At 47.6% G+C, this 26,389-nt stretch overlaps 2 protein-coding genes across 3 annotated transcripts in view; one reads left to right on the top strand and one right to left on the bottom strand.

The window, feature by feature from the left end:
• The window catches only part of KISS1R (KISS1 receptor), a 285,361-nt gene that overhangs the window by 20,315 nt on the left and 238,657 nt on the right, over positions 1 to 26,389 (top strand). The window lies entirely within an intron of this gene.
• LOC309522858 (nuclear receptor ROR-beta-like) overlaps positions 4,045 to 26,389 on the bottom strand; it is a 31,607-nt gene continuing 9,262 nt past the window's right edge. The window contains exons 2-10 of one of the 2 annotated variants that reach the window (XM_082206505.1): positions 14,300 to 14,385; positions 12,760 to 12,901; positions 11,456 to 11,869; positions 10,320 to 10,441; positions 9,015 to 9,147; positions 8,245 to 8,352; positions 7,621 to 7,731; positions 5,842 to 5,954; positions 4,045 to 4,968 (exon numbers count right to left, since the gene is read on the bottom strand). In XM_082206505.1, the coding sequence (XP_082062631.1) occupies positions 4,807 to 4,968; positions 5,842 to 5,954; positions 7,621 to 7,731; positions 8,245 to 8,352; positions 9,015 to 9,147; positions 10,320 to 10,441; positions 11,456 to 11,869; positions 12,760 to 12,901; positions 14,300 to 14,385 (1,391 nt within the window). In that variant the 3' untranslated portion in view covers positions 4,045 to 4,806. The remainder of the gene's footprint in view (positions 4,969 to 5,841; positions 5,955 to 7,620; positions 7,732 to 8,244; positions 8,353 to 9,014; positions 9,148 to 10,319; positions 10,442 to 11,455; positions 11,870 to 12,759; positions 12,902 to 14,299; positions 14,386 to 26,389) is intronic. The other variant, XM_082206506.1, reaches the window with a different exon arrangement.

Below are 26,389 nucleotides of genomic sequence, written 5' to 3'. Positions count from 1 at the left end.
AAGGAAGGAAGGAAAGAAGGAAGGAACTGAGAGAGAAGGCAGGAAGGCAGGCAGTAAAACAGAGAGAGAAAGAGAGAAGGGGGAGAGAGAGAGAGAGAGAGAGAGGGAGAGAAGGAAGGGAGGGAGGGAAGGAGGGAGGGAGGGAAGGAAGGAAGGAAGGAAGGAAGGAAGGAAGGAAGGAAGGAAGGAAGGAAAGAAAGAAAGAAAGAAAGAAAGAAAGAAAGAAAGAAACTGAGAGAGAAGGCAGGAAGGCAGGCAGTAAAACAGAGAGAAAGAGAGAAGGAAGGAAGAGAGAGAGAGAGGAAGGAGGAAGGGAAGAGAGGAGGGAGGAAGAGAGCGAGAGTGAGAGCGAGCAGGCAAGAGAGAGAAAGAGGAGAAGGAAGGATGGAAGGAAGGAAGGAAGGAAGGAACTGAGTGAGACAGCGGGAAGGCAGGCAGAAAAACAGAGAGAGAAAGAGAGAAGACAGGAAGGAAGGAAGAGAGAGAGAGGGGGGGAGATGGAGAAGAGAGAAAGTGTGAGAGAGAGAGGAAGGAAGGAAGGAAGGAAGGAAGGAAGGAAAAAGAAATTGAGAGAGAAGGAAGGAAAGAAGGGAGAGAGAGAAGGAAGGAAGGAAGGAAGGAAGGAAGGAAGGAAGGAAGGAAGGAAGGAAGGGTCCTTTCTCTTGGCAGATCCAGATGAGCAGGTGACGGCAAAGGTGGCAAGGCTTTTAGCCGGGGCAATCACAATAAGATCCACTATTTGACCATTAATTCAAAGCCCTAAGATGTATTTTATATCATTGACTTTTTATTTCTATTCTTTGCATATCGTATTGGTGTTTTATTGCTGTGGCCGACGGCTGGCGCAAATCAAGATCCATTCATTCCTACGTGGCTCCCTTTGCAGAGCGCGAGACTTTTCTTGCTCTCCCGGCCACGGGTTCGAGTCCCAGACTGGGCCAGAAGTTTCCTGCATTGCATGGGGTGGGGACCAGATAGGACGTCGGGGTCCCTTCCGACTCTTGGGCCACCCAGCAAAGGGCCCGGGACAGATGAACAGAATGTCCTCATCGCAGAGCTAAACCCTGGAACTCCCTGCCACAGGATTTAAAAGAGGACGGGGCAGATTGGCGGAGGAAAAGGCTTTGGAAAGCTCCAAGGCTCTGCTGAGCAATTCTTCTGAATTTCAGCTGCTGGAAACCGCAGAAGGGGTGAGCTGCTCTCGAACTCGGGCCCCGCATCTGGGTTGCCACCGTGAGAACAGGACTAGTTCTTACAAGGAGGAGAAATGGCAAAAAACCACAACAACACACCAAACTCGTCCGTTTTCGTTTCCATCCTGCAAAAGGCTTTATTTTTGCTAGATCCGTCCTTTCTCGTTGTGCAATATACATCTCACAGTTCCACACAATACATCTCACCCGAAAAGTCCCTCTCCTTCTCGTCGTTTCAAGCGCCTTATATTAAATTTTATGAAAAACCCCTTTTCTCTCTCTCTCCCTCCCCCCGTTTAAATAAATACTGTCCTTCTTTCGCATTCCCCCCCCCAAAAGCAGTCCAGAATCCCTAATAGGAAATGTAGGCCTTTATTTATCCCCCCACCCCAATTTTCTTTAAAAAAATAGAAGTTACAATTTTACCCAAAACATTCAATGCAAACAGAAGCGGTTCGTTAGGCTAAAACAAAAACGGGAAAAAATTGCAAAGGTAGGTCTTTTTTCCAGAACACTTAAATCTCCGACCGCGTCTATCTCTCTCTCTCTGTGTGTGTGTGCAGTAATAGTGTTTTAACAGATAAAATGCTTTCAACGCCTTCTCTCATTCGCCCGGAAACATAAAACATCAAAGCCTGCGACGTTATATAGATTCTTCTTTTTGCACCGACATTCACAAGAATAAATATATTAAGCGACTTCTTTCCCCAAAACACAGTGTGAGGCTTCTAGAGGTGGAAAATGCACATCTAAGCTTCCTTTTTGGAAAGAAAGAAAAAATACATATATATGTGTGTGTGTGTGTTTATATCGAGTCGTTTATTAGCATACCATTTGGGTGGGCTGGGAGGGGGGAAAAAGGAAACTGCCTGTTTGGTTTTGTTCTTCATGACCCCTAAAAATATCTTCCTTACCCCACCGGTTGAGCCTCCACTCTGTTTCAAGTCTATCATGAGGACCAGAAACTTATGTCGGTTTTGTTTCCCCAGACACGCATCTTATTGCTCCGAACTGGACTCTGGTTTTGGGGGTTCTTGGAAATTCAAATGTGAACGTGGGGAAAAAAGCTATCGGTCCCTTTTTTGGGGGCGTCACCCCAACACGGCGACGCCTCGCATTTTGAACAACGCAACAGGCCGATATACTAACCACATGTCGTCTTTTATTTATAAACCTCTGGGAGCTTTTGAGCTCACGGGGAAAAGTGCATTTTTCAGGACGTTAAGTATTAGCACTGCCCTTTCTGTATCGCCAGTCAACAGGAAAAAAGTCAGATTCATTATGATTCTTACATATTTCCTCTCTTTGGGGATTGTCAAACACAACTCGAGGGTGGGGGGGGGTCTCCTTCCTCGATCTGACCCGCTTGCTCACGAGTAAAGTGCATTTTGCAAAAGCGGCGGTGAAGGGGTCCGTCACACGACGTCTTTAAAGTGCTTTTCCGCACCCGTAGCGGATGAAATGAAGACGAAGCTCCGGGGTCCTTTGCCGCAACCCCGTTCCGAAAACGGGGTTCGCCGATTCCGTGGGGGGCAGGATCCCAGAGGATAAACCCCTTTCCCCTGCGGCCAACATATTTCGGCGGTGTTTGGGAACGACATCGACCCGCAGCCCCTCTTGCCTGGACACCACAGCGGAAAAAACCCCAAAACCGTTTTATATAAAAACACCAAGCTTTAACCTCCCAGGCCCTCTCTAACTGGGCAGAAAATACATCTCTAGGCTTGCTGTAGCTCAAGAAGTAAAAAATCAATTTCGGACATGTCGTGCTTTCTTGGGGGAATTTACCCCAAACTTCCTGGTTCTAAACTTGGAGGTTTTGCTGGTTTTTCTGAAGTTCGACCCAGGATGCTATTTCCGCAATTTAAAATCCCGGACATGTCCTGGAAATCCGGACCTACGGGAACCGAAGCCCCAGGGCACGACTCCTGCTTCCTTTGAAAAGGCATGGCCCCAAAACGGTGGAAAATAGCAATATAGTGGAACCTTGGTTCTCAAACAACTTGGAACCCAAACGCTGCAAACCCGGACGGAAGCGTTCCGGATTGCGAACTTCTTTCAGAACCGGAACGTGCTCCGTTTAGAGCGCCACACTTCCATTTTGAGTCTTACACTGTTGTGTTTTTGCTTTCTATTTTGTGTTTTTCCTTTCGCGGCTCTTTTTGCTTGTTTTTGTGACTGTGTGTAGCCCAGTTCAGCTACTGATGAACCGATTGTGCGACTGCGGTACATTGTTTATCACTTTCATTTTATGGATCAATCGCCTCGTTAGTTAGTAAAATTCCTGTTCAATGGCTGTTTTGGGGGTTGTTTTTAAAAGCCTGGAATGGATTCATCCGTTTTGCATTGCTTTCTATGGGAAAGCATTGCGCCTTGGTTTTGGAACGCTTTGGTTTTGGAATGGACTTCCGGAACGGATTGAGAACCAAGGTGCCACTGTACTGACTTTCCGAAACGCGCTTAGGGAGAAGGCAGGGGGGCGAAATCTGGCTGTGTCCCGCTGCCTTCTACTCAAGAGCAGAGCCGCGGTCCCGATTCTGCCCTGCGCTTCCACGGCAATGGGCCTATTGGGAGCAGGGAAAACACAGAACGCAACCCACTGCATAATCTTATTTTCCAGATTTTCCCCCTGCACCCGAGAACAGAACCGTGGGATTGGGGCAGAGTTCGAAAAGGACCACGAGGGTTACCGAATCGAAACCCCCCACGATGCGGGAATCTCGTGTCTCGAATCCACAACCCAGAGATCATCTTTGCAGCTGGCAGCGGCGAGACCCTCCCGCCAAGCGCCCCTGAGAGGCTCCTTTCTCAATAATAATAATAATAATAATAATAATAATAATAACCCACCCATCTTGATACTCTTAGCAGCACTAAGTCTCCGAAAGCAAAGCGTCGGAGATTCCTTTTCCGTCTACTGGCTGTCGACCGGAATAAGAGAGAGATCGGCCGGTCCCTGTTCTTCGCCCCCTCGTTTCCGCCGGAGGGTCCAGCCCTCCCGGTTTGCGTGTCTAGCTGCCCCACGGCGCTCGTAGAAGGGGGGGGGAACCCCCAGAGCGAAACGAAAAGCTACCCACAATACGCCGCGGTGTCGCCTAACAGATTTCCCCCTCAACTCAAAGAATTCCGTATCAATCCCCTTTTCCACCCGTGCCGTGCCGTTGAAACGTGGGGAGAACGGGGACCTAATAATAACAACAACAATAATAATATCGGTACTACACAAACGGTTTTGCGGCACGTGCGAAGGCGTGCTTCCGCGGGGACGTTGCAAATCAAAGCGGGAGAGGTTGACGCACGACGCAGCTTCTAGGTTCACATTCATTTCGCAAAAATAACGAGAAAAAGGGCTGCTTCCTTTTCCGAGCATCCGTCAAGGTGCGATTACATTCAAGAGCGACCGCGGGCGTAAAAGGGAAACGCGGTTCCGGAAAGGTCTTGTGGCCGGCCGCTGGGTTTTAAAAACACATTTTCCGGGCGAGGAGTGAGCGTGCGTCCTTTTTTAGAAATTAAAAAAGGAGATGTTTCGATCCGTAACGCCCCACCTCCCCGTCTCTCGGCTCCGCCGTCCTCCAAAGTTTTTAAAGTTTTCTCCCTGCGGATTTTGGGCGTCTTAGCTGTCTCGGCCGTCGCTGTAGTGCAGCTCAGAGTTGAAGACTTCTTTGTAGAGGGGAGGAAAGTTCGTGGCGATCTCTGGGTGGACGAGGCGGAAAAACTCCAGCTTGTCTAAGTGCAAGTTGCAAATGGTCTTCATCAACGGGAGTTTGGAGATAATCTGTGATTTGGGGGGGGGGGGGGAGGAAGGGATCAGAGAATCAATTTTTTATTTCCAAAACCGAAAAAAGAAAAACTACAAACGTCAAATTCAACATCCATATTCATTTTCTAACTTAAACCTGTTACATAATGAACTAAATTGAAATTCACCTAGTTACTCTAAACTTCTCTTTGCTGTATACAAACACAACACAGTTAGAAAAATTTATATTAAAGTTTTTATATTATAAAGAATATTTCAAATTCCGCAATACTCCCCATTTTATTCTATTTTTACTTCTTCCGTCTTGTTGTGTTGTTATAATTTAACCATTGTTCAGCTGATTCTTTTATTATTTCCTTGCTTACCCATGAACGTTTTACACGTTATCTATTAATATTCCAGTTCCGGAACCATATTTATGAATACATGAATATAAGAATCGGATTTTTTGCTTTTCAGAACATGGCAACCCTAATAATAATAATAATAATAATAATAATAATAATAATATACTGCCCTTCATCAAAAGATTTCAAGGTGGCTTGCAAGATAAAGCCTTAACTTTTGTTGATGAATTCAAATTGAAAAAATATAAGGATGTTAATGGACTAAGTTAAGTTTATAAGAATTAAGATTTAGAAAGCCGCTATAAGGATATGCATGGAAATTCTACCAAGGGGAAGCGAGGAAGTCACTTAACAATGTTAATAAGTGTAATTTTAATAAGGTTATGATTTTTGTTTGTTTGTATGTGTGTTTTGTTTGTGCATAATTTTGTGAAACTTAATAAAAAAAATGGGAAAATAACTTTTGCTAACGAATCTAGTTTGCCTTGTCTCTGTTGGAATATTGGGGCAGTTTTTCGCTTTCTCCCCTCCCCAAATTTACCTTGGAGAGTCTGTCTTCGTTGCCACTCTTCTTCTGGATTTCGTGCTGCAAAGCCAAGTAGATTTTATCCTGCAGCTTCTGTACCTTCTTGGACTCTGAAAGCCAGGGGCGGTCTGGGGAACAAAACGTCAGATTGCTTGGGTCGCCGCAAAACTTGGCCAAGAAAACTGGGCTTGAAAGGAAAAACTTCTAAGAGCCGTTCGCCCGTGGGATGGAGGTTTTTAAGCAGAGGCTGGAGGAACATTATAGGTGTCAATACCCCCCCCCCCTTTTTAAGGGAAATTCCCTTATTCCGAAGGGACGCGGGTGGCGCTGTGGGTTAAACCACAGAGCCTAGGACTTGCCGATCGAATCCCCGCAATGACGGGGTGAGCTCCCGTTGCTCGGTCCCTGCTCCTGCCAACCTAGCAGTTCAAAAGCACGTCCAAGTGCAAGTAGATAAAGAGGTACCACTCCGGCGGGAAGGTAAACGGCGTTTCCGTGCGCTGCTCTGGTTCGCCAGAAGCAGCTTCGTCCTGCTGGCCACATGACCCAGAAGCTCCCTCGGCCAGTAATAATAATAATATAATATAATAATATATAATATATAATATATATAATAATAATAATAATAATAATAATAATAATAATAATAATAATAATTTATTATTTATACCCCCCCCCATCTGGCTGGGTTTCCCCAGCCACTCTGGGCGGCTCCCAACAGAATATTAAAAACACGATAAAACGTCAAACATTAAAAGCATCCCTAAACAGGGCTGCCTTCAGATGTCTTCTGAAAGTCAGAAAGTTGTCCATTTCCTTGACATCTGGCGGGAGGGCGCCACCACCGAGAAGGCCCTCTGCCTGGTTCCCTGTAACCTCAGTTCTTTCAGGGAGGGAACTGCCAGAAGGCCCCTGGGAGACGGACCCCGGTGTCCGGGCTGGACGATGGGGGTGGAGACGCTCCTTCAGGTCTACTGGGCTGTTTAGGGCTTTACAGGTCATCACCAACCCTTTGAATTGTGCTCGGAAACGTCCTGGGAGCCAATGGAGGTCTTTCAGGACCGGTGTTATACGGTCTCTACTCCCAGTCCCCAGTCCAGCTGCCACATTCTGGATTAGTTGCAGTTTCCGGGTCACCTTCAAAGGGAGCCCCACATAGAGCGCATGGCAGTAGTCCAAGCAGGAGATAACCAGAGCATGCACTCTGCAAGATCAGGCAAAAGGGCCACCTTACGCGCCAAACCTTAAAAACATCTGCATCCCCATAATCCTAAAATCTGCAACGTTCAGTAGGTAGAAACTATGCAACGGAAGCGTTTCCAAAAGGGTAACCACAAGCACCCACACCCTTGTGATGAACTCTCAATAGACAAGTTTTCTGCAGGCATTGACATAATAATAATAATAATAATAATAATAATAATAATAATAATAATAGTAATACGGCCGTACCTTGGAAGCCGAACGCCTTGCGAGTCGAAACATTTTAGCTCCCAGACGCCGCAAACCCGGAAGCGAGTCTTCCGGTTTGCGGACGTCCTTTGGAGCCCGACGTCCAACGTGGCTTCCGATTGGAGCTTCCTGCGGCCAATTGGAAGCCGCGCCTTGGTTTCTGAACTTTTTTGGAAGTCGGGCGGACTTCCAGAACGGATTCCGAGGCACGACTGCAATAATATTAGGTGGCCGTCTGCCGGCCGATAGCCAAGGGCTAACTCTGCTGGGTCAAAGCTATCGGTCCAAATGGCTCAAATCGGCCCCTTCTCGCCCTCTGTTCGCCGCGGGCGAGTTGCTCACCTGGAGAGAGAAGGACGGCGGCCGTGAAGAGCGCTATCTCCTCGTCGGAGAGTTGGAGCCGGCAAAGATTTCTCCCCAGCTCAAAGATGGCGTTGACGAGGTCGTCGCAACCTGCGGCGAGAGAAAAAGCAGAGGGGTTTGGTCACCGGGAAAATCAGGAGTCGCCGTCTACATGTCTCAATGGGCTTGTCTAAACGGAGGCAGATTTATGGACTATGCAAAATTGGATAAATTAACAGGAAGGATTTGAAACCTGTGGGATCAGAGATTTTTAGAGGACCAAAGTAAATATATGAACTATTTGGAAAGTAATTGTGATGGGCAGATGGCGCTAGTAGGATTGCAAGAAGTTTTGTAAGGTGAATTATCTGAAATATTACAAGAAAGACTATGAAAAGAATGATTAGTGAAGGGCAGTTAAATGCAACATAGAAATTAAAAAATGCAGAATAAAGAAGGGAAAATCACCAGAGGTGTTGACGGAAGTCAAAAATATTGTATAAGACGAGAGGGTATGCTGTACAACTGTTGGAACTGATATGTTAAAAAACCAATAAAAGTGTGTGTGTGTGTGTGTGTGTGTGTGTGTAATAAACGGAGGCAGATTTCTTCCCCATTTCTTACCTAGAGATTTGAACATTTGCACCCCGGCGTATTTCCCCGCAAACAGCACCGTGTTGTTCAGCGGGTTGAAGGCCCGTATCATTCGGATGAGGAGGACCTCAAGGCAGCCTGACGCAAAGAGGAAACAGCAGCGGAGGAAGAGGCGAGAAGGAGGGAGGAGGAAAGGTTGGCGGGCGGAAAGGAATCCAGACCATGAATCACGGGAATTGAACCCCCATGGGAAGGAAGAGGAGGAAGAAATCAAAATGAGGCAGATTTTGTTTGGGAAGAAAGAAATGGGTGGAAGGAAAGAAGGAAGGAAGGAATAAAAAGAAGTTTAGACTCTAAGAATGTTCATTTATCTAATTGATTTACAGGCTACAAAAAAGAACTCCCCAAGCGGTCCACATTAAAACTCTAAAGATCAAATCGTTAAAAAAATTAATTCCTGCTGATTCATTTTGTCTTTGTTTATAACCCAACTATCCTCCCAGGAATTCATCAAGGTAAATAGTTACTTATGTACACATGCCCTCTTTTTCCCGTGAAAATAGGGACGTCCTATTCCATCCCCTCCAACGTTTCTCCCGTGAAAATAGGGACGTCCTATTCCATCCCTTCCAACGTTTCTCCCCTGAAAAGAGGGACGTCCTATTCCATCCCCTCCAACGTTTCTCCCCTGAAAATAGGGACGTCCCATTTCATCCCCTCCAATGTTTCTCAAAGCTATCTATGTTTTGCAATAAGCGGGCGCGTTGTGGGGACTCGCCAGTCCGGCTGCCACCCCTCACCTGCTTTGAGGAGGATGATCTGGTCGTTTTGACAAAGATCCATGAAGCCGTCGAGGCGTTTGGCGAATTCCACGACGTATTGGATGGCGTTGGAGATCTGTACCGTGCACTCGTGCCACATGGCTTCGCAGCTCTGGACGGGACATGGAAGGGAAGCGAAGGGGGAGAAGAGGGTCAAACGTTGCTTCCTGAGGCCCCAAGAAGTCTCTTCGGCGCCTCCAACGCATAAGATTTACAATGGAGCCTCCGTGTGCAAGAGCAGTCTACCTCTGCTGGGGACAAACGATGGAGAGGGTGGCTTTCTCCACCTTCTCCTGCCTCCTGGGTGCGTTGGTCGTGCCAAATCGACACAAAAGCTACGCTTTATTACACTAATTATTATTATTATTCAACTATCTGATGTTTAGAAGGCAGGCCTGTTTAGAGAAGTTTTTATTGACTGATGTTTTCATGTATTTTTAATCTTTTCTTCGAAGCTGCCCAGAGTGTCTGGGGAAACCCAGCCAGATGGGCGGGGTATAAATAATAATAATAATAATAATAATAATAATAATAATAATAGTTACAGATAGGTAGCCGTGTTGGTCTGCCATAGTCAAAATAAAAAAATTCCTTCCAGTAGCACCTTAAAGACCAACTAAGTTAGTTCTTGGTATGAGCTTTCGTGTGCATGCACACTTCAGATACACATATAATAATAATAATAATTAATAATAATAATAACAATAAAAACAACAACTTTTATTTTTATTAAAGACTTTCTTGATTTACAGAAGTATTATTATTACTATTTATTTTAGGGCGTACGATAGCAAGGAGCCTCTAAACGTGAAAAGAGATTCATCTCTCCAGATGATTTCAATCTGTTTTAGTTCTTTAACTTTTGTCTTTTTCAAAGGGTGGCTGCGTCTTGTTCTTTTTAAATTGATTTTGCCATTTGTAAACCGCTTTGAAGGTTCTTCCTCTCTCTCTCTCTCTTGCAACCGAGCAGTGTATATGTTTTATGAACTAATATAGCGAAATAAGTTTTCTGCCCTCTCCGCCCCAAAAGGATTTGGAAAAAGGCATTGCCGCTCCAAATTGACCAAAATACGCCAAACGGATGCAGATCAAGATTTCTAATTTAGTTACGCTTTCTCTGGGCTATTACTGGATGGCAACTGAAAGTTTATTATCATAAAAAATAACACGGTTTGTGGTCTAATGCTGAAAGGAACTTCTGGCGACGGAGGGAGGGCATGTTTGCGGCGCTTACTTGCCCCTGAGCACCCTCAACTTCACCAGAGGCGAGCGGCCGGTCCGTACCTTGTTGTGCATGTTCCGGATCTCTTCTTGAGAGTAAAGCATCCAGGCCAATCTTTTCAGCTCCTCGCTGTTGTACTGAGAAGTTTCCAGGTGGGATTTGACCACGTTCTGAGCTAGCCGTTCTGCAGAGGAAATGCATACACAACAGCCGTCAAGATTTCTCCCCCTACGACTCTGCCGGACCAACCTTCCGAGTCACGTGCAAAACATCACAACTTTCCACGAAGCAAGGTCATTTTCTCTTTCAAACCTGGCGGCTGCAGAGTCGGTGGTTTGGCTATATATACCGCTAAGCCAAGAAGGCTGATGAATGGATGCTTTTGAATTCTGGTGCTGGAGGAGACTCTTGAGAGTCCCATGGACTGCAAGAAGATCCAACCTCTCCATTCGGAAGGAAATCAGCCCTGAGTGCTCACTGGAAGGACAGATCCTGAAGCTGAGGCTCCAAGACTTTGGCCACCTCATGAGAAGAGAAGACTCCCTGGAAAAGACCCTGATGCTGGGAAAGATGGAGAAGGGGATGACGGAGGACAAGATGGTGGGACAGTGTTCTTGAAGTGGCCAACGTGAGTTTGACCAAACTGCGGGAGGCAGTGGAAGACAGGAGGGCCTGGCGTGCTCTGGTCCAGGGGGTCACAAAGAGTCGGACATGACTAAACGACTAAACAACTAAACAACACCGCTAAGTGGCACTGTGGGTTAAACCACAGAGCCTAGGGCTTGCCGATCAGAAGGCCGGCGGTTCAAATCCCCACGACGGGGTGAGCTCCCATTGCTCGGTCCCTGCTCCTGCCAACCTAGCAGTTCGAAAGCACGTCAAAGTGCAAGTAGATAAATACCGCTCTGGCGGGAAGGTAAACGTCCGCTGCTCTGGTTCGCCAGAAGCGGCTTAGTCCTGCTGGCCACGTGACCCAGAAGCTGTACGCCGGCTCCCTTGGCCAGTAAAGCGAGATGAGCGCCACAACCCCAGAGTCCACCACAACTGGACCTAATGGTCAGGGGTCCCTTTACCTTTACCGCTAAGCCATATATAAGAAGAAGCATGTCAAATGGTCAAAGCAAAGCTCGGAGCGCAAAGGTAACCTGAGTGTTGGGAATGGGGCGAATCTGCTTAAAAGTCCATCCTGCGTACTAACCGATCTCTATCCTGGAGACGTCTGAGGTCAAATGTCCGCCCTCGATTGAGCCGTGCGGGAAAAGTCCGGGCTCCAACATCAGCTCGTAGATGGACTCTTGCTTGATGAGCTTGGCCTCGCTAACGTCGATGCTGGACTGGTCCGGAGACGGCTGGGCGGAGGTCAACAGGTCAAGGTTGTAGTAGCCACCGCTGCCCTCCGGGGTCAGCGGGAAGTCGAAGAGGAAGCCGTCCGAAAGCATGGAGATGTCGTCCAGGTCAGACAGCCCGCTGCTGACGCTCGTGGTGTAAACCCTGGACATCGTCTCCGTCTCGTCCTTGGATCCGCCGCCCTGCTCTTGGTTCTGCTGGTGTTTCTGGACCTCAGCGTAGAGGGAGTCCCGCTGCTTCTTCGACATGCGGCCAAACTTGACCGCTGCGAGACCAATGGGTGGGGGGAAGAGAGAGAGAAGGTGGAGGAGAAGGAGATGAAGAAAGAGAAGAAGGTGAAGGAGAAGAAGAAGTAGAGGTGAGAAGAAGAAGTAGAGGTGAGAAGAAGAAGGAGGACAGGTCAGAAGAAGAAAGAGGAGGAGGAGGAGGAGGAGAAAGAGAAGAAGGTGAAGGAGAAGAAGAAGTAGAGGTGAGAAGAAGAAGGAGGACAGGTCAGAAGAAGAAGGAGGAGGAGGAGGAGAAGAAAGAGAAGAAGGTGAAGGAGAAGAAGAAGTAGAGGTGAGAAGAAGAAGTAGAGGTCAGAAGAAGAAGGAGGACAGGTCAGAAGGAGGAGGAGGAGGAGGAGGAGGAGAAAGAGAAGACGGTGAAGGAGAAGGAGAAGTAGAGGTGAGAAGAAGAAGTAGAGGTCAGAAGAAGAAGGAGGACAGGTCAGAAGGAGGAGGAGGAGGAGGAGGAGGAGGAGGAGAAAGAGAAGACGGTGAAGGAGAAGGAGAAGTAGAGGTGAGAAGAAGAAGTAGAGGTCAGAAGAAGGAGGAGGAGGAGGAGGAGAAGGAGAAGAAAGAGAAGAAGGTGAAGGAGAAGAAGAAGAAGAAGTAGAGGTGAGAAGAAGAAGTAGAGGTCAGAAGAAGAAGGAGGACAGGTCAGAAGAAGAAGAAGGAGGAGGAGGAGGAGAAGGAGAAGGAGAAGAAAGAGAAGAAGGTGAAGGAGAAGAAGGAGAAGGAGGAGAGGTCAGAAGAAGGAGGAGGAGAAGGAGAAGAAGAAGGAGAGGTCAGAGAGCTCTCTACGTCCTTTGACATTTTCGATTTTTCTTTATTTCCCCCCTTTCTTTTCCTTTTCTTTCCCTCCCCCCCCCCGTTTCTTGGGTTGGCGACTCACCATCGCGAGACATGCCCAGGGCCAAACATTTCTGCAGCCGGCAATGTTGGCACCGGTTCCGGTTCGTCCGGTCGATGAGGCAGTTCCTCTGCCGCGAGCAGGAATAAGTGGCATTATTCTGTTGGCTCCTGCGGAAAAACCCCTTTGGGAGAGAAAACGAGGGTGGGCATCAGGAAAACCGGCCGATACGGAGGAAGCTGCAGGGATTAGGGGAGGCGAGGAGCAGAACATCCAAATTCTCTGTGCATTTAGAGGAGGACTTCCACCGTCCAAAACTCAAAAAAAAAACCACACCAAACTAGCCTTTGAAATCTGCACCTCTCCGGGTTTTTAAACGTCTGGAACGGATTAATCCGTTTTGCATTGCTTTCTATGGGAAAGCGCGCCTCGGTTTCGGAACGCTTTGGTTTTGGAACGGAATTTCCAGAACGGATTAAGTTTGAGAACCAAGGCACTGCTGTATTAGTAAAAAGCATGCATAGATTGAAAATAACAGAATCCACGACGTCTCGGGGGAAACAACTTGCATGAAACAAACAACCTGAAGGAGCGTCTCCACCCCCATCGTTCTGCCCGGACACTGAGGTCCAGCGCCGAGGGCCTTCTGGCGGTTCCCTCATTGCGAGAAGTGAGGGTACAGGGAACCAGGCAGAGGGCCTTCTCGGTGGTGGCGCCCGCCCTGTGGAACACCCTCCCTTCAGATGTCAAAGAGATAAATAATTACCTGACATTCAGAAGACATCTTAAGGCAGCCCTGTTTAGGGAAGTTTTTAATATTTAACGCTGTACTGTTTTTAACACTGATTGGGAGCCGCCCAGAGTGGCTGGGGAAACTCAGCGAGATGGGCGAGGTATAAATAATAAATTATTATTATTATTATTATTATTATTATTATTATTATTATTATTATTATGTACAGCTGCAGTCGAAATTATTCGACTCCCCATTGCAAATCAGGGTGATTATCCAAATTTACAGCCTGTTTGCGAGGAGACAACCCAAGCTGCGTTTTCAGCCGGATTTGGGAGAATTGCTCAAAGTTTCTGTTGCGTCAAGCAATTTCCGCGGCTTTTGTTAAATTTGCTCCTTGCAACCAGCTGAAAAGTCTGTACATTTGGAAAGTCGACTTGATTTGCAATGGGCGCTGAATAATTTCAACGGCGACTGCATGTGTAATTCGGGAGCAACATGTATTCAGGCGATGGCAAACATCTGCAAGGACTTTTAAAAAAATTATTGCACGCTTCTTTTCCTCTTCCCTCCTCCCAGCTTTTTCCTTTTGTGCCGTGCCTTTTGCATCGCAAATTTAATTTAAATATCGTGAAAGCCTGCTCTGGGCTGTTGCTGATTTTGTTGTTGTTAAGAACAGAGAGAAAAATGTTGCTATAAGTAAGCAAACACTTTGAGGGGTGCAAATTTCGTGCAGGGGACGGGCCTGATTTGGCAGCTGCCATCTTCCTCCTCGAAATCCCTCTTTCTCTCTCTCTCTCTCTCTCTCTCTCTCTCTCTCTCTCTCTCTCTCTCGCAAGCAAAACTCACTTTGCACCCTTCGCAGGTGATCACACCATAGTGGATTCCCGACGACTTGTCGCCGCATATTTTACAAGGAATGACCTCGATTTGCGCTGGGGAAAGAAGAAAGAGACAGAGAAAAACCACGTTAATTTTCCACCTTGGCAACAACAACAATGACAACAAATGCATTTTTGAAAAGGTGCAGTGCAGGTGAGCGCAACTTTTATTTAGAAAAGGCCCTTTGCAAAGGAGAGGTCTCTGCTCCGACCTGCTTGCATTCGCATGTTTCGACGGGAATCACCAGGGAGCAGTCTCGTATTTTGAGTTACGCCGTTTCACAAAACCATAAAGTTGTCGGTTTGGAAAAGGCCCTGAAGGCATTTCAAAAAGTGAAAACCCAGTCACAAAAGTTGTTGAGATTTTAAAAACCCAAAAAAGTTTTTAAGCTATGATAGCTAAGATAGATAGATGATAGATAGATAGATAGATAGATAGATAGATAGATAGATAGATAGATGAATAGATAGATACATAGATAGATAGATAGATAGATAGATGGATAAATAATAGATGATAGATAGATAGATAGATAGATAGATAGATAGATGATATAGATAGATGATAGAGAGATGATAGATAGAAGGATGGATGGATGGATAGCTAAGATAGATAGGTGATAGACAGATAGATAGATGGATAGATAGATAGATAGATAGATAGATAGATAGATAGATAGATAGATAGATAGATGGATAGAGATAGATGATAGAGAGATGATAGATAGAAGGATGGATGGATGGATAGCTAAGATAGATGATAGATAGATGATAGATAGATGATAGATAGATAGATAGATAGATAGATAGATAGATAGATAGATAGAATCAGCACTTTTTTCCTGGGAGGGACGCAGGGGTACGCATACCCCTAAACATTTTGTGAATCTTTGTACTTTTGTCCATTTACTCTATTTATTTTTCCTGATTTGAACCATAAGCTGGTGGTTTTCTTGAGTCAAAACGAGAGCAGCCCTAAACATTCTTAAAGGGAAAAAACACTGATAATAATAATTAAACGGCACAAATACAATGGCCTGCTTTGTGTGTGTGTGTGGGAGGGGGGAGCTGGACATTACATGCAGCGGTTTTCGGGTGAGTTTTTTTTAGCAGGAACTCGGGGAAACTTGAGTTCCCTAACTTTTAAAAAACCAAATTATTACTTTTCCTGGCTGTAATACACATAATACTTGAGCCCCAAACCCACCTATATCTGCCACCCAAAAACCTGTGGCCATTTCTAACCAAATCTCCTTGATTTTATTAATCGCATCTTACATTTAGCTACGGCTCAGGGTGACGCTAGGACAGGGCCCTAGAACAGTTTCCCACCTATTTCCCTACCTCGGAAAAAATAAATAAAAAGCACTGATCGCCTAGGATTTTGGAAAGCAAGAGGGAGAATCGCCACGAATATTCAGATCAGACAGCAAGAAGAAGAAGAATTTAATAATAATAATAATAATAATAATAATAATAATAATAATAATTTATTTATAACCCCGTCCATCTGGCTGGCTTTCCCCAGCTGCTCTGGGCGGCTGCCAACAAAATATTAAAATACAGTAATTGATCAAATATTATGCAATGCAATAATTCAACGGAGAACGCTGCCATGCCACTTCCTTCCCAGAAGAGGGCAGTCAGGGACTTTAAACAGATTACACAGACTTCCATCTGCCAACGAGTAAACCATCCCATAATTGCGCTGGCCGCGTTGGCTGGGCGGATGTGATTCAAATCAAATCGATTCAAATCGCTAGTCAGGAAGACTTGATTCAAATCATTCTTTTTTTACAGAAAGACAATCTCATCTAAAGCATCTTTGACAGAGAACCATTCAGCCTTTCTCCACCTGTGGGTCCCCAGATGTTGTCGGACTACAACTCCCATCACCCCTAGCTAGCAAGGCCAGCGCTCAGGGATGATGGGAGTTGTAGTCCTGCAACATCTGGGGGACCCGCAGGTGGAGAACGGCTGAGCTAAGAGGATAGAGGGGAAGCTCTTCCATAGAGTCTGCATTAAGCCCTCCAGATGTTTCGAGACTACGATTCCCATCATCCCTGACCACTGGTCCTGCTAGCAAGGGATCATGGGAGTTGTAGGCCAAAAAACATATGGCTGAGGAAGCCTGGTGTAAGGTGAGCTTAAGGCAGCATTTCTCCACCTGTGGGTCCCCAGATGTTGTCGGACTACAACTCCCATCACTCCTAGCCAGCAAGGCCAGAGGTCAGGGATGATGGGAGTTGTAGTCTGACAACATCTGGGGACCCACAGGTGGAGAACCGCTGTGCTTGAAAACCTCCAAGGATCGGCCACCTGATATTTGGTCGGAATCTTCTCCCTTGTCACTCGAAGAGGCGGGTTCGAGTCCTGCCCTACGGAGCAGGAGAAAACAATGGGTCTCCTCTCAGTCTCCTCTTTTCCCAGGATGAATATCCCCAGCTCCTTCAACCATTCCTCATCCGGCTCAGCCTTCCCTCCCATACATCCAGAATTTCCCAGACATCACCCGTAAGCAGCGTCCGGGCGGGAATCGCTAAAATATCCGGGCAAACGTATGGCTGCCCAGGTCAGATTTGGGCAACTTTCATTAAAAACAGGCTCAAAAACACACACAACCTCTTTCTCCTTTGTCGAGATTTCGCAAAAACAGCCAAAACTTTTGTGTTTCCGGATTTTCCTTTTTTGAAATATGGCAACCCTAGACTATCTGGGCTGCCCTCTTGCCTGGTCTGTCAAGCCTCTCTTACATCCACTCCCGCCATCCCATAATGGCTGCTGGGCGTTGGAGTCTCCTCTTTCATGTTTCAAAGGACCAGGATTTGCACCCGGAGCGACTGGTTAGGGTGATGTAAATTGCAGATGGGAGAAAAGAAGTAGAAGCGGGATGTTGTCGCCCGAGAATTTCTTATTTTTTATTTTGATTTGAGTTCCTACTGAAATGAGGCTGCCTTTTAATGTTTTAACGTCGTATTTTAATCTTGTTTTTAAGTTGTATTTCAATCTGTTGTTTTTATACCTGGTGTCAAGTGCCCTGAGCCCAGTCTTGGCTGGGGAGGGCAGGGTATAAATAAAATCTTATTATTATTATTATTATTATTATTATTATTATTATTATTATTATTATTTTAGGATGGGGGGAGTCCAGAGCTTTTGCTGTGGAGCTAGGCTCTTCTGAGCGCGTGCAGAGTGCCTTTCCCACCCCACAAGAAACTGCACATCACACAAAAGCCCTTCTGAAAACCGCAGAGGAAATTCTTCCAGCCTCGACGCAGGAGAAATACTTTCCACTCGGGCGTAGCTTGTTGTTGAGCGCGAGAGTGAATCACTCCGAGAAGGAAGTGGTGAAATATATATATATAAATATATTTAAATCACTGTCTCTTCCTTCTCTGCAAAGAAAGCTTCCTATTACGAGATCCTTCCAAGCCGGCCCTGCTGTTGCCTCGGCCACCGGGGACGTCGTTCTGCAAAACGCGTGCGCCCATTTCACAGGCGGCAAAACTGAGGCAGGGACTGAAAGCCCGTTGTATTGTATGTACATTGTTCTGTATAAGTTTTGGTACTGGTATTGCTTGTTTTGCTGTTTTTCATTTTATTTCTTTTTCCCTCTGTTCTTTGCTGTTTTTATGTTCCGTTGCACTGATGTGCTACAAAATAAAATAAAAATTTAAGGAAAGGAAAGAAGCACACACACAACCACTTGGTTTCCCAACATTTCCCCAAAGCCTCTGCTGTTTTTGTTGTTACCAAAGGCCTGAAACTTCCCGGGGGTTATATAACCGCCATCTGCTAAACATATCCCAGACATGTGGCCAGGATCCGAGGAGGGAAGGCGGGGCTGCCCAAACCAGGCTCAACCATTGGCTGCTGGCCTCCGGATCGTTGACTCACGGCCCGTGGCCATTGGCCGCCGAACCCATCCGTCAGGCCCGCGCCAAAGCACGCACCAAGTCACCCTGTCCTACTGACATACTTTCCTCTGCAAAAAAAAAATAAAATTGAAGAAAGCAGTTGTGTAACAGGCATGCATCAGTCAGCTGTCTTTATGACTCCTCCCAAAACAGTGGGGAGAGGAGGAGCGGCTTGCAAATCTTCTTTTTTTAATTCAAAATTAAATCAAAACGTATTAGCCAGAAACATATCATCCTTATTCCCCCCCCCCCATTTTTCCTCCCTCCCCGCCCAGCAGTGATGTATGGAAGTGAGAGCTGGACCATCAAGAAGGCTGATGGCCGAAGAATGGATGCTTTTGAATTCTGGTGCTGGAGGAGACTCTGGAGAGTCCCATGGACTGCAAGAAGATCCAACCTCTCCATTCGGAAGGAAATCAGCCCTGAGTGCTCACTGGAAGGACAGATCCTGAAGCTGAGGCTCCAAGACTTTGGCCCCCTCAGGAGAAGAGAAGACTCCCTGGAAAAGACCCTGATGTTGGGAAAGATGGAGGGCGCAAGGAGAAGGGGACGACAGAGGACGAGATGGTGGGACAGTGTTCTCGAAGCTGCCAGCATGAGTTTGACCAAACTGCGGGAGGCAGTGGAAGACAGGAGGGCCTGGCGTGCTCTGGTCCAGGGGGTCACAAAGAGACGGACACGACTAAACGACTAAACAACAACAACCCCACACATATGTACAATCCCACCACATATAATAAAATGTCCCCTCCTTTTCCTTACACTTCCAACATATATTTGAGCTAGTTTTGTACATTTCCCCTAACTGCACCAATGTACCATCTGTACATCATCTTGCAAATCTTAACATTTCAGCGTGCGGAAAAGCATCCCAGAGAGGTCAAAAGGCTGCTCCAAGCTTCAGAGAAATTAAGATTATTATTCTTAAAAAGATGCACGGGAAACGAGGAGGGTTAAGGAAAGGTAAAACGGAGCCTCCTTCTCAAGCCGCAGTCTACCTCGGGGTAGAAGGAACAAAAAGGGCAGCACAAAGCAGGGTCGGATTCTTGCCAAGACGCACAGACGCTGTTGGGGGTGGCACCTAACTGGGTCCTATTACTCGGGAGTAGGCCTGATTTAGCCGTGTCCATTCATTGCAATTTCTGCCCAGAGCGTCCACATCCAGGAACAGTCTACCCCACCAAGAGCGGCTAAATAGTGGGGTGCCAAGGAGAATTCGGAAGTGATTCTCTTCCTAGGTCAGGCATAGGCAAACTTGGCCCTCCAGATGTTTTGGGACTACAACTCCCATCATCGCTAGCTAACAGGACCAGCGGTCAGGGCTGAGTTTGCCTATGCCTGTCCGGGGGCAACAGTGACCGTAAAAAAGCAGTGGATCTTGGAGATTCGTGGGATAATAATAATAATAATAATAATAATAATAATAATAATAATGAGAAGTGATGCAGTATTCTGCTTCCATCGGCGCCCATTCATGAGCATTCACACAGAGATACCTGGTACCCCCACTATCCAGAAGTTTAAATTTCCAAGAATCCTAGAATCACAGAGTTGGAAGAGACCCCAAGGGCCATCGAGTCCAACCCCCTGCCAAGCAGGAAACACCATCAGAGCACTCCTGACATATGGTTGTCAAGCCTCTGCTTAAAGACCTCCAAAGTAGGAGACTCCACCACACTCCTTGGCAGCAAATTCCACTGTCAAACAGCTCTTACTGTCAGGACGTTCTTCCTAATGTTTAGGTGGAATCTTCTTCCTTGTAGTTTGGATCCATTGCTCCATGTCCGCTTCTCTGGAGCAGCAGAAAACAACATTTCTCCCTCCTCTATGTGACATCCTTTTATATATTTGAACATGGCTATCCTATCACCCCTTAACCTCCTCTTCTCCAGGCTAAACATGCCCAGCTCCCTTAGCCGTTCCTCATAAGGCATCGTTTCCAGGCCTTGGACCATTTTGGTTGCCCTCCTCTGGACACGTTCCAGTTTGTCAGTGTCCTTCTTGAATTGTGGTGGAGGTGGAGGTGGAATCATAAAATGGGATAGTCGGAAGGGACCCTGGCGGTCATCTAGTCCAACCCTCTGCAACGCAGGGAACTCAACTAAAGCACCCACTCCATCAACCCTGCTGAGCTGCAGTTCATCCCTTGAAGGACACATTCACGTAAAAACACGCTGATTCCCTGACCGTCCGCCGGCCGGATTGAGACCGGGCCAAATCTGGCCCCCCGGGCCTTAGTTTCCCTACCCATGTTATAAGCCAAGTCCTGTGTTCGAATTATGCCTACTCATGGCCTAAGAGGCTGGCGTCTCGTAATATCTCCACCCTCTTTTGTTTACAGCCATGGCTAAGGATCGGGGCAGATTTAGTTTTCTGCTGGCGGGTGGGGAGGAGAGAGGAGGATGAGGCAAAGTGAGAGCAGGGTGGATGAGTTGGCGGGCGAGTTGCCTGGCACGCCCTTGACTGCGTGTGCCAACTCCGGAGGAATGCGGTTCGTCCGCCGCAGCCGGCTGAGGGCACTGCCTGCTGCCAACAAACCTTTTTGGGCGTGCCGGATTTACGTATAAGCTAAACAAGCCATAGCTTAGCTCCTCACTCTCTTGCCGCCCCCCAATTCACTATTAATATAGGTAAAGGGACCCCTGACCATTAGGTCCAGTCGTGGCCGACTCTTGGGCTGCGGCGCTCCTCTCGCTTTACTGGCCGAGGGAGCTTCTGGGTCATGTGGCCAGCAGGACTAAGCCGCTTCTGGCGAACCAGAGCAGTGCACGGAAACGCCGTTTGCCTTCCCGCCAGAGCGGTACCTATTTATCTACTTGCACTTTGAGGTGCTTTCGAACTGCTAGGTTGGCAGGAGCTGGGACCGAGCAACGGGAGCTCACGCTGTTGTGGGGATTCGAACCACTGACCTTCTGATCGGCAAGTCCTAGTCTCTGTGGTTTAACCCAGAGTGCCACCCACTCCCTATTAATATACTTCTTAATTGTATTTCAGTTCAACCTTTGCTTTGATAAAATACATCCAGTCACACCTCGGGTTACAGACGCTTCAGGTTGCGTTTTTTTCAGGTTACGGATGCGCCGAAACCCGGAAGTACTGGAACGGGTTACTTCCGGGTTTTGGCAGTCTCGCATGCGCAGAAGCGCCGAATCGCAACCCACCTATAATGAACAATGCAATATTTCAGTTCTTCTTTCCTTCCCGTTGACTTCCTTCAGGAAGGTTTGGGCTGGGCATTCATCAATATGCAGATGATACCCAGCTCTACCTCTCTTTTAAATCAGAACCAGTGAAGGCGGTGAAGGTCCTGTGTGAGTGTCTGGAGGCGGTTGGAGGATGGATGGTGGCTAACAGATTGAGGTTGAATCCTGACAAGACAGAAGTACTGTTTTGGGGGGACAGGAGGCGAGCAGGTGTGGGGGACTCCCTGGTCCTGAATGGGGTAACTGTGCCCCTGAAGGACCAGGTAGACAGCCTGGGAGTCATTTTGGACTCACAGCTGTCCATGGAGGCGCAGGTCAGTTCTGTGTCCAGGGCAGCTCCATCTGGGATGCAGGATGAGACCCTCCCTGCCCGCAGACTGTCTGGCCAGAGGGGTGCATGCTCTGGTTATCTCCCGCTTGGACTACTGCAATGTGCTCTACATGGGGCTGCCTTTGAAGGTGACCCGGAAACTACAACTCATCCAGAATGCGGCAGCTAGACTGGTGACTGGGAGCGGCCGCCGAGACCACATAACACCGGTCTTGAAAGACCTACATTGGCTCCCAGTACGTTTCCGAGCACAATTCGAAGTGTTGGTGCTGACCTTGAAAGCCCTAAATGGCCCAGTATATCTGAAGGAGCGTCTCCACCTCCATCGTTCAGTCTGGACACTGAGGTCCATCTCCCTAGGCCCTTCTGGCGGTTCCCTCCCTGCGAGAAGCGAGGTTACATGGAACACTGACTTCCCCCCTCCCCCTTTTGCATAAAATAAATGATATTTAGCGGAATACACAAGGAAGGTTTCGAAAGGGAAAAAGTTAGCTTAGCTAAGTAAAACACGTCCCCCAACATTATCTGTATTTCAGTTGTATAAATAGCATGCAACATAATCCGTTGTTGTTGCTACTTTGTTTTTTATTTTGACAAAGTAATAATAATAAATAAGATAAAGATAACGCTGGCTTTTGCCACACCGCCCAGGCAACCAAACAACCGGAAGCTGATTGCAAGTGGGAGAGGAAGAGAGAGAAAGAGAGAGATGTGCAGAACAGCAACTCATGCAGAGACACAGCAGGGGAACTCCTCTGGAGGTTTCAGCGCAGATCTCGGTGCCGGGCGCAACGGGACCCATTGATTGGTCCAGATGTGGGGCGCGGGGGGGGGGGAGAGAGACACAGCAGAAGGGGAATGAGGACAGGAAGATCTCATATGACCGGCCCCCCAGGAGTTACCCCCCTCTCGACTTCATTAAACATCGGGAAGCGCCGGGAAGCCAGGAAAGAGACACAACGTCCTTTCCGTTTCCGCACAGGGCGCCGTGGTTAATTAACCGGCTGAAATTTCGGGGGCAAAGGAGGTCGCCGGCCCACGATGCTTTGCAGAGGATGCGGTCGATGCCGTGGAATGAGGGCAACACTAGGAAGCTCCAATTAGGATCCGGACCCCTGCTTACTCCCCCGAAGGGGGAAACCGGCGGGGATCTGGGAAGGCGAGAGTTAAGGGGTGGGCCGAGGAGGAGGGAGGAGGAGCGGCGCCCCAGCCGGGGCGGAAGAACGACTCAGAGCCCTGTTGGTTCCTGAGGATGACGGCGCTTCTCTGTAGCCACACCCACGCCACAGCAAAGCCCCACCCACAAGGGGCCACGCTCCCTTCCGGCGGGTACCACCAAAGCGGTGCTTGTGGGCCCAAGGTGAGCTAGATCAGGCAAAACAGATTCCTCCAAAGGAATCACAGAATGCTAGGGTTGGCTGAGGTTAGGGGCGGAGAAGCAAGACGCACAGGCTGAGGTTCGAGACGAACCGGGGTTAGGGGAGAGATGAACCAGGGTTAGGGGAGAGACGAACCAGGGTTAGGGGAGAGATGAACCGGGGTTAAGAGAGAGTCAAACTGGGGTTAAGAGAGAGACGGACTGGGGTTAGAGGAGAGACAAATCGGGGTTAGGAGAGAGATGAACTGGGGTTAGGGGAGAGACGAACCGGGGTTAGGGGAGAGATGAACTGGGGTTAGGAGAGAGATGAACCGGGGTTGGGAGAGAAATGAACCGGGGTTAGGAGAGAGATGAACCAGGGTTGGGGGAGAGACGGACCAGGGTTAGGAGAGAGATGAACTGGGGTTAGGAGAGAGACGAACTGGGGTTAGGGGAGAGACAAACCAGGGTTAGGAGGGAGATGAACTGGGGTTAGGGGAGAGACGAACTGGGGTTAAGAAACAGACGAACTGGGGTTAGGGGAGAGACAAACTGGAGTTAAGAGAGAGACGAACCGGGGTTAGGAGAGACAAACCGGGGTTAGAGGAGAGACAAACTGGGGTTAGGAGAGAGACAAACTGGCGTTGGGAGAAACGAACCAGGGTTAGGAGTTTCGGCAGAAGGAGGATGGGGATGAGGAAATGGAAGGGGGGAGAAGACAGAACTCTCTGAACCTGGGCACAAAGGCGTGGACTTAAGATCTGTTATATAAGGAGGAGGAAGCGGGGGGAAAGGGGGTAGAGGCAGAGAAGGGCCGCTTTGAGAGATGGGAGGGACGTTGGGGGCCGTAATCCCACAGGATCACACCTGCGCCTGCTGCAGGAATAAACCGAATTACTGCACCTAGGAAATCCCACCCGCGTACAGAAATCCCGAAAGCCTCATTGCTTCTCTCGCCCCTTTTCTCTTCCTGAAAAGTGTGCCTTCGTTCAGACTGGGAATGACACAAATTTAACTTTCCTTTTGAATCCTGTTTCTAGACCTCAAGCGTCGCAAATGTCCTGTTTCTGCCAAACGTGAAGGCCGCAAAGTCGGACAGCCTAAGAGCCTCCTTCTCTTCCCTACCTACTCTTCTGGGATGCAATGCGGCGCAACCCCATAGGGACTAGAAACTTGGTTTTGAAGATGAAAGCGGAGATTCCCAAAGCCGCGATGTGTCGGGCGGCAAAGCATCGAGTGTCCCCAACATATTGACATCGTATCGCGGAATAAGTTAAGAGCCTCATGGATCAGCCCAGAGGCTGTTAACAGCCTTCTCCTCCGCAGACCTCGGAGAAGCTCAGTCAGTAGAAAAACGAGATTCTCCATATCAAGTTCGTGGGTCTGACCCCCTCGTTGGGCAAAAGATCCCTGCACTGCAGTGGGGTTGGGCTAGATCACCCCTGGGTCCCTTCCCTTCACCCAGTTCTCTGCGAAAGCCGCCTAGTTTGGTGGCCTCAAGTAGCAGGGAGTTCCACAGCTCAAGGATGGACGAGTCCTTCCTTTTATCCGCCCGGAATTTTCCAGCACGGACATCCAAGATTTCTTGGGGTTATGAGACGAGGAGAAAAACCTTTCTCTCCCTCCCTGCCAGGCCTCATTTAATAAACTTCCCAATGGTGCAAGCTTTCCTCGTATCACAGTTGCCCCATCCAAGAGATTGTTTCGGCTGCCCTTGCGTAAGAATTTGCATGATTTGTGCAAGTTGCAGAATTCCCGGCTCCTGCGCAGGATCTGCAGAAAGCCTCGCCCGTTCGGATTTCCTTGCAAATCGTTTCTCTTGCTCTTCTTCCTCCAAGGAACTGGGGGCGATGGCACAGAGCGCCCCACTTCCCTAAGCTGCTCTGTGTCGTTTTCACAACAACCTTATCCGATAGGCTGGGCCCAGAGAAAGAAGCGCCGTCGAGCGCTCTAGCCACTACGCCACGCTGCCTCGGGAAAAACCCTCCCCAAACCCAAAACTCCACCAGCTATTGATGACCGTGAGCGAAATATTACGTTACAGCGGCATCTTGGTTCTCAAACGCCTCGGTACTCAAACGCTGCAAACCCGGAAGTAAGCGTTGCAGTTTGCGAACTTTTTTTGGAAGCGGAACATGCTCCGTTTTGAGTGTTACACTGAGGTCTGTCTGTTTTTGCTATTTATTTTGCGTTTTTGCCCGTCTTTTTTCGTTTTGTTTTCGTGACTGCGTGGAACCCAGTCCAGCTACTGATGAATCGATTGTGTGACTGCAGTACATTGTTTATTGTTTCGTTTTATGGATCGACGGTTTCGTTAGATAGTAAAATCCATGTTCAATTGCTGTTTTAGGGGTTGTTTTTAAAAGCCTGGAACAAAGAAATCCGTTTTGCATGCCTTTCTATGGGAAAGTGCGCCTTGGTTTTGGAACGCTTTGGTTTTGGAACGAACTTCCGGAACGGATTGAGTTTGAGAACCAAGGCACCACTGTATTTAGTAAGGCCGCTGTCCATCCAGTTCAATATTCAAAACATGTATTTTATCAAGGTAATTGCTGAAGTGAAATACAATTAAGAAGAAGTATATTAACAGTGAAATACAATTAAGAAGAAGTATATTCACAGTGAAATAATTCTTAAGCTCCAACTTAAAATGATTTTTTCACTCATGACAAACTTAATAATGCGAACACCTTGGCATTTGGCAATAACAAAAGTTCCTTTAGAAACACAGTTTACAAAGACTCATAATCTAGTCTCTAGAAACTTGCTATAACATGAAATAATAATAGGTGTATATATATGAAGCTACTAATAATTATAAATAGCAGAATGTAGGCACCCTATATAGAGAAAGGAGCAAACCAGGGATATTTTAGGGAGTGGGGCCCTAGCTTGTTTGTTGTTGTTGTTGTGTAGTTGATTAGTCGTTTAGTTGTGTCTGCCTCTTGGTGACCCCATGGACCAGAGCACGCCAGGCACTCCTGTCTTCCGCTGACTCACGCATGCTGGTAGCTTCGAGAACACTGTCCCACCATCTCATCCTCCGTCGTCCCCTTCTCCTTGTGCCCTCCATCTTTCCCAACATCAGGGTCTTTTCCAGGGAGTCTTCTCTTCTCATGAGGTGGCCAAAGTCTTGGAGCCTCAGCTTCAGGATCTGTCCTTCCAGTGAGCACTCAGGGCTGATTTCCTTCAGAATGGTTGGATCTTCTTGCAGTCCATGGGACTCTCAAGAGTCTCCTCCAGCACCAGA

The sequence above is a fragment of the Podarcis vaucheri genome, assembly GCF_965113315.1.
Source record: "Podarcis vaucheri genome assembly, chromosome: 18".
Classification (NCBI taxonomy): domain Eukaryota; kingdom Metazoa; phylum Chordata; class Lepidosauria; order Squamata; family Lacertidae; genus Podarcis; species Podarcis vaucheri.
The sequence above is the reverse complement of the archived record's forward strand: the minus strand, read 5'-3'. Positions and strand labels throughout refer to the sequence as shown.